We start from the raw sequence: 7,416 nt of genomic DNA, 5'->3' as shown, positions 1-7,416 counted from the left end.
AGCTGACCCGTCAGAGACCAGATGAAACAAACTTTTTTTTTTTGGTGAACAGCTGCGCTTCTTTAACTCAGTTTATTTTTAATCGGTTGTTCTAACGTTAATCAAGAACATTAAACCTGTAAAATTCACACGTCTTTAAAGGTCAAACCAGCAGAGCTCCATCCTGAAACACTGACCTTTGACCTGCGGGCTGACTCTCGGAGCAGGTTTTCCCTCCACAGAGACCTGCAGGCTGATGGTCTGACCCACTGAGACGCTGCTGTCCTGCAGAGGACTGAGGAAGTCTGGAGGACTGGACACTCCTGAGATGGGACAGAGAGACAGATGAGACTGTAGACAGACAGAGACAAAAACAGGTGTAACAGATAGACAGGACAGATGTAACAGAGACAGGTGACAGGACAGCCAAGAGGACAGCCAGGTCTTACTGTGGACTCGCAGCGTCCACGAAGCAGAGTTGACCTTTAACCTCTCAGTGGTGGTCAGTTGACACCTGTATGTCCCCTCGTCCTCCGGGGACACACTGTTCACTGTGAGAGTCAGACGAGTCTGATCCCATCTCTGCTGCAGCCCTCGTCCTGGTCTCACAGGGTCCCCGTCTCTCAGCCAGGTTACCATGGCAACAGCAGCAGCAGAAGATGCTGGGAGCAGGAAATGCGTCTGTTAAACATTAAACCTGGAACCTGGACCTGGTCTGAGTCTCCGAGGACCAAAGATGTTCAGAGGACCTTTAATTTGACACCAAATGTCTGAGAAAATCATAAAGGTGATCAAAACACAGACAGGAAGTGATGTCATCAAACAGCTCCTCCTCCTGGTCCAGGTTCACTCGACCCTCTGAAAGTTCTGGACTTTACCTTGGCAGCTAAAGGAAACCTCTGATCCTTCTGTGGCCTCCTGGTCCAAAGGAACCGCCTCGAACCGGAGACCAGGACCTGACGTGGACCTCCTCCAAGACCTGACACACAGTCAGAACCAGAACCAGAACAAGATTAAACAGAACCAAAGTTTAAGATCTTATAAGTTCTTACAGAACTTTAATAACTGAACTAAAGAAACAGACTGTAGAGGAACAGAACCAAACAACAGAACACTAAACCCTCAAACATTACAGAAAATCTGTGAAACTTGTTTCTACTTAAATATTTCAACAATAACTTTGATTTTGTGGAGTTTTTCTACGCGAGCTTCAGTAAACAGACCAGATAATAAAGTTAAAATAATTAATGTTCCTTCATTTAAAACAGAAACTGGATCAACTTCACCTCAAACAGAACAAATCAACTCTTTAACACAACAAGATCAAAATAAACAAACAGAAACCGGGTTTGATTCTGACCTGCTGCTGTCCGGACCGGACTGGACCGGACCAGGACTTATGGACTGGACCTGCAGAAACATTTGATATTTTCTCTGAAATCTAAATCAGATGAAACTGATCCTCTGAAGGATGAAGGCAGAACCTGAACAGAACCACAGCGCCACCTGCAGATAAAGTTCTGTCCTGAATCCAACAGGATGAAAAATGTGAAGAACCAACAGATCTGATGTGCAGGAACCAACCCTCAGACACAGGAAATAAAACAATAAAACATCTTAACATTAGTAATAATTTAATGTGTTCAGAGTCATTCAGTGTTGGAGCTGCAGGAAACAAAATGAATCACAACCAGACATTAATTCATCTGAACTGATTATCAGGATGTTATTGTTAGGCTCACGGTGACCTCTGGGTGTCAGACGTCACCGTGAGGCACCATCTTTCTGTTGACCAGCAGGGGGCGCTCCTGTGCTGAACAATGCCTGTGTTTAAAATGATTTCTGGTTTGGTTTAATAAATTCAGCAAACATTCTCATTTACCTGAAATAAAGATAATAACTGAATAAAGTTAAAGCTCAGGATGGGTCCAAGTTCTGATCCTCACACAGAAAACTATTTAATAATTGTTAATTTATTTAAAGTCATTTAGTTTAACTCTCAACATATATTTGACCACATTTATCAGTAAATGTTCCCTACAGGCCTCCGTACTCCGTAGGTAAACCTGATTTATTTGTGATTATTGATGAGAATCACCTGATCAGCAGCAGCAGCTCTCCTTCCAGCCACACGAGGGCGCTCTACAGGAGGTCTGCTCCTCCAGGAGGGGGTTTCTCCAAGCTGCTGCTCAGTGCTGGGAACACTGGGAACAGTTGGAACACTGGGAGAACAGGGAACACCGGGAACAGCACTGTCCTCGGTCAGGTTCCTGGTCCTGGACTCCTCAGTCTGCTTGATGCTGCAGGAGGAGACATCTTATTTCTACGTGAGGCTTTACAGTGGGTTTCAAAAGTATTCACTCTTTTAGTTGTTGACGTAAAAGTTGGAATTTAATTTGATTCTAAGTAATATTTCTACTAAAATGAATTTAGATTAAACAAGAAAGAAACTAATTTGTGAGCAACATGACTGAAAGCAGCAGCTCAGAGACTGATGGAACTGAGCTGGAAACCAGACCGTTTCATACTGGGTATCATACCGGGGTCAGACCAGTTTCAGACTGGATTCAGACCAGTTTCAAACCGGGTTCAGACCGGGTTTCATACTGGGTATCATACCGGGGTCAGACCAGTTTCAGATCGGGTTTCAGACCAGTGATAGGACAGGTGAAGAACAGAACTCACCTGGAGGAGATGTCAGGACCACCTGCAGGAGAAACAGACATTAAACCAGAAACAGACTTTGGATCAGCTGAACATGAAAACCATCTGAGGTTTAATCCAAACACTGAAGCCCAAAGGTCAAAGTTCAGAACACTGATGTTAAACTACAACCCCTGCACATTCTGAACCAGGCCCTGAATCTCCAGAACCGGATGAGTTTAAACACAGAGCTGAGAGGTCCTTCAGACCCGGGTCAGCATGGAACCCTGACTCATCTGCAGCTGCACAGAACCCAGCACAACAAACTAGGATGTTCTGTGGGTTCTGACACCTTTCTATCATATTGGCTGCTGCAGAGAAGTTCTGCCTAATGAACCGTCCTAAGCTCTGATTGGTCGTCTCACCCTGAACCACGAGCTCGGTGCTGGCAGCAGCGGTTCCAGCGCTGCTGGTGACCAAACACGTGTAACTTCCTGCGTCCTCCATGTGCACTTCCTGTATCTCCAGGAAGTGACGTCCAAAGAGCTCATACACTTTGATTCGTTCAGAGGGCTGAAGCTCCGCCTCCCCCTGAGGAAAACCAACAAGTAAACAAACAAACAACATGTAGACAAACAGTTTTACCAACATTCCTCATTATTAACCGATGTACAGAGAGGACAGAGGGAGTTTGTTTCAGTCCAACTGAAGTTTGTTCTTAGTGTTTAAAGTTGTTTTGTTTGTGTTTATTTATTTTAGTTAGTCATTGTTTACTACATCAGGTGACAGTAAACAGAAAACTGTCAGCTTCTGAAACAAATCAACACAAACAGGAAATAAAAAATGAACCAGAGATTCATCCTCATTAGGCTCCTCCAACCTTGCACCATGTGACCTGCGGCACCAGGCGTCCTGTGGTTTTGGTGGAGAACTTCCCGTTCTGACCCGGTCTGACGATCACTCGGGTCGGTTTGGAGATGAACTTTGGTGGAGACTTGCTCCAAATGCTGGGCCGGTTCTCCAATACTGGGACCGTGGAGCGACACCTGGAATCATGGGAAATGGAGTCCTGTAACCTAAACTCATGAAGTACTTCAGTAACCCCGCCCCCTGGTCCTCTGGACTGACTGAGGACCAGGAATCAGGAACTCCTGAGGCAGGTCTGTTTATAAACACATATAGACAGGTGGACAGGAGACAGACCAGAGGACAGGAGACTGTCAGGAGCACAGAAGACAGCTGGATCTCACCATGTCCTCATTGGTGATGTCAGGATGTATTTTTTCCCAGAATATTCTGCAGATGAAGAACATTCAAGCATCAGAAGTTTGCTTTTCCACAGAGAGTCACAGAGTCCAACAAAGAACCAGACAGCCCTACGAAGAACCACAGAGTCCTACAAAGAGCTATAGAGTCTCACAGAGAACCACACAGTCCCATTCCATCCTCAGCTCAGATCGTGGTAGAACCTGTACTTTAAATGGTACCTGTTCTGCAGCTTTTCGGACTTTCCAGAAGGATCTCTACAGTAACCTGACAGCTCCCTGCCTGATTGGTCGCTTGACAGATGTAACAACCCAATTCTTCTTCTGTGACTCCACCCACCAGGAGGCTGAAGGTGCCCCCCCCACCTCGTTCCATGGTGAAGTGCTCTCCACCAACCAGAGCCCTCCCTTCTCTGTACCATGTGACCTGTGGCTCAGGATGACCTCTGATCTGAAAGACACCAAACAAATCTGAAAGTCAGAAACAAAAGTTTCATCAAATCAGACAAGTTAAAAGTTTCAGCAAACAAACCAAAAGGTTTTTTTTGTTTCTTACAGACCTAGGGTCTCAGATTAACATAACATAAAGTGACCCCTCCCTTTTTTACCCTCTGACCTCCTCTCATTTTACCAGCAACTGTTCTGTCTAAAACATCATTCTGCTGAATTCTTGGTATCACCCTGGATATGGTTTGCCCTGAGAGTTTATACAAATGGAGTATTAAATCTACACAGAGTGTCCTTTATTCTCCCATACACTTAATTTTTAGACAAAAAAACATGATTCATATTGAGATTAAAAAATCTGTTTTTTAACTGGAATCTTTTTAAATGTATTGAAAAATTAATGTTGGAAAATGTCTTCACTTAATAGGAAAATTAGTCAAATGGTTTAAACACATTTTATTTACAGAACCACTCTGTCATGTAAAACAATCGTGGTAACAGAGCCTCTTTGAACAGGAAAAGATAAGCTGGCAGACACTCTATTTCTGACCTTCTCAGACTCTGGCTGGCTGACAATAATTTGACATCTTGTCACTTAAAAAAAAGGGTGGACGGGTAGTGGGGAGGGGTGAAGAGTTCTCTCTTGGGGCAGTTGTGATTGGGGCAGCGTCTGCATCACTCCAAATGCTGCCTCAATCTACTCCTTTTTTCCCCAGATCCTTAGTTTTGCTGAAAAAGCAATAAAACTCTGCAGAGAACAGATTCATTCATGTTTTTAAACTATATTTTACTCAGATGCTGTGAACCACTCAGCTGCAGATAAAGAAGGTAAAATAAACCACAGAAGAAGAAGGTTAAACAGCAGTTATCAGCGTGTTTGCAGGGTGTTCAGTAATATACTGTGTGACCATAACAGTTTCAGCTGTCAGAAGATTAACAATAAGAAACTTCAAGAATCTTCACAGATACTAAAAACTGTTCAGACCAAGACTCCTAGCTCAGTCCAGATCCTTCAGGCTGAGACTTCTAGTTGAGTTCAGACCCCTCAGACCAAGACTCCCAGCTGAGTCCAGATCCTGCAGGCTAAGACTCCCAGCTGAGTCTAGACCCCCTCAGACCAAGACTCCCAGCTGAGTCTAGACCCCCTCAGACCAAGACTCTCAGCTGAGTCTGGACCCCCCCACCCTTTTTAAACTGGCTTATTCCAGGGACAGAAATCCTTTCTAAAATATCAGATAAAGTTATCCCACCTTCCCCTCCAGCCGGGCGTCCCCCCCCAGGCTGACACAAACGTTTCGGGGAGGCAGGACGAAAGCTGGGGGCTCGATGCCTTGGAAACCACATCCTGATGATGAAGCTGTTACCATGGAGATGCAGGAGTCGTCTGAATCCAGTTGAACAGCCATCATGCTGTTAGAGAGAAGAAATCAGAATGAGAAAATATACTCATTTGACCGATGAGTTAAAGGAGGAAACGGATGTTAGACATCAGTCAGGTAATAAACACCAACAGGTGGTTCCCTCCATGTTCCACCTGAGTTCTGCTCATCTGTTACTAGAACGATGCTGATTTTGGATTTGGTGCAGATTAGTTGGTTGGTTGATGAGTCGTTGACCTGATATTTGGTTGATGGTTGGTTGAATATTTTAATGATTGCTGAATGTTTGGTGGATGTTTGGTAGGTAATGTGGAGATGTTGGTTGGACATTTGTTTGTACATCTTAACTGCTTTTGGTTCCTAAATATTTTGATATTTGTTGAACGTTTCTTGAAGCCTTGAATGTTTGCAGGATGTTGGTCAGCTGAATGTTTTATCAGTATTTTTTGAACATTTAGTTGATGTTTGGCAGGTGTTTGTTGGATGTTGGTCGGCTGAATATTTTATCAGTATTTTTTGAACAAACTTCAGCCGCCTGCTGCTTGTTTTCGCGCTCAGACTTTGCTGCCTTAAAAGGATTTAAAGCTTGTAATTCTTGTTAAAAACACTCAACCTTCTGTGTTTTAAAACAACAGTTTTATCTAAAGTTTGACCTTTGGTTCCTTTTTAAGCCAACAGAACAGGTTCTTGGCTTTAACTCTCAGATGGTTTCATTATTTCCAGACATGGTTCAGATATAAAACAACAAGCCTCCATCTGAAGAAACATTTTAATCTATGCTGAAACATTCAAGGCTCCTGCTGAGAGCTAACACCACGGCCGACAGTGAAGGGGTTAGACGAAGGAGCAGCCGCAGCAGGGGGGGTCACGTGACCATCGTCGGGAGGTCACATGACCTGTGGCCAGTTTAAGTGAGAAGACACAGAGCTGTGGATGGTTGCAGGTTCTCTGTTGATTCTGTCAGAATGAACAGAAGCAGAACTCAGAATGAGAGAGAGAGGTGAGAGAAGCTCTCTCAGCCATCTGTTTGTCAGGTTCCTATCAGGATAAGTGAAGTGAAATTTATTTATAGAGCACTTCACAGCAACAAGGCGTTTCAAAGTGCTTTACAACAGAAACAACAATCAGGTACAGAATCAAATACAGATAAAAACATCAAAACCAACCATTTCCTATTGGTTCTCACACAGAACCACTGTCACAGCAGCAAACCTGAGCTGTAAATTAATCCAGGTTTAAACCTCAGACAGTTTTTAGTAAATTCAGCTGAAAATTCCTCAGATTACAAACAGCTGTATTAAAGTTAGAAAAGATCAAACATCTCAGTTAAAAACAGCTTTAAAAGTCTCTTCACACCAAACAGCCTCTGGTTGGGTTTCTTTACACTCAGATATCTGAGGTGAACCTTCCTGACAGAACTGCAGTTCCACCTCTGGAGAACAAGCCCAGAAGGTTCTGAATTTATTAATCCAGGTTATTATTTCAGACTGGACCTGATGGTTCTGACAGAACTGCAGACAGAAATATTACGAATTCACCTTTAGACCAATAAATTATGTCCAAAGAAACATTTAATGAAACATTTTGGTTTCAGCAGTAAACAAACAAACAAAAAGACACTGGAAAGGATCCTCCTCAGAATCTGATGAAACATAAATAATCATGTTCCGTAGCACCTGAGGCTGAACCCCAATCCAAACCTG

The 7,416-nt window shown here is 43.5% G+C and overlaps 2 protein-coding genes across 4 annotated transcripts in view; both read right to left on the bottom strand.

The window, feature by feature from the left end:
* The window catches only part of LOC112451394 (titin), a gene marked incomplete at its 3' end in the record, with an annotated part of 470,585 nt that overhangs the window by 128,959 nt on the left and 334,210 nt on the right, over window positions 1-7,416 (bottom strand). The gene's annotated exons all lie outside the window — the stretch shown is intronic.
* Window positions 1-7,416, bottom strand: part of LOC108251559 (myosin light chain kinase, smooth muscle) — a 42,963-nt gene that overhangs the window by 32,846 nt on the left and 2,701 nt on the right. For 2 of the 3 annotated variants that reach the window (XM_037976010.1, XM_037976011.1), the window contains exons 2-12: window positions 5,585-5,744; window positions 4,110-4,338; window positions 3,873-3,918; window positions 3,503-3,668; window positions 3,048-3,213; window positions 2,665-2,686; window positions 2,078-2,279; window positions 1,340-1,389; window positions 858-958; window positions 429-641; window positions 177-302 (exon numbers count right to left, since the gene is read on the bottom strand). In XM_037976010.1, the coding sequence (XP_037831938.1) occupies window positions 177-302; window positions 429-641; window positions 858-958; window positions 1,340-1,389; window positions 2,078-2,279; window positions 2,665-2,686; window positions 3,048-3,213; window positions 3,503-3,668; window positions 3,873-3,918; window positions 4,110-4,338; window positions 5,585-5,743 (1,480 nt within the window). In that variant the 5' untranslated portion in view covers window position 5,744. Of the gene's footprint in view, window positions 1-176; window positions 303-428; window positions 642-857; window positions 959-1,339; window positions 1,390-2,077; window positions 2,280-2,664; window positions 2,687-3,047; window positions 3,214-3,502; window positions 3,669-3,872; window positions 3,919-4,109; window positions 4,339-5,584; window positions 5,745-7,416 lie in introns of those variants that run through there. The other variant, XM_037976012.1, reaches the window with a different exon arrangement.

The sequence above is a fragment of the Kryptolebias marmoratus genome, linkage group LG6 (assembly GCF_001649575.2).
Source record: "Kryptolebias marmoratus isolate JLee-2015 linkage group LG6, ASM164957v2, whole genome shotgun sequence".
NCBI lineage: Eukaryota > Metazoa > Chordata > Actinopteri > Cyprinodontiformes > Rivulidae > Kryptolebias > Kryptolebias marmoratus.
Note: the sequence above shows the minus strand (reverse complement) of the source record. Positions and strands in the feature narration are given on the sequence as shown.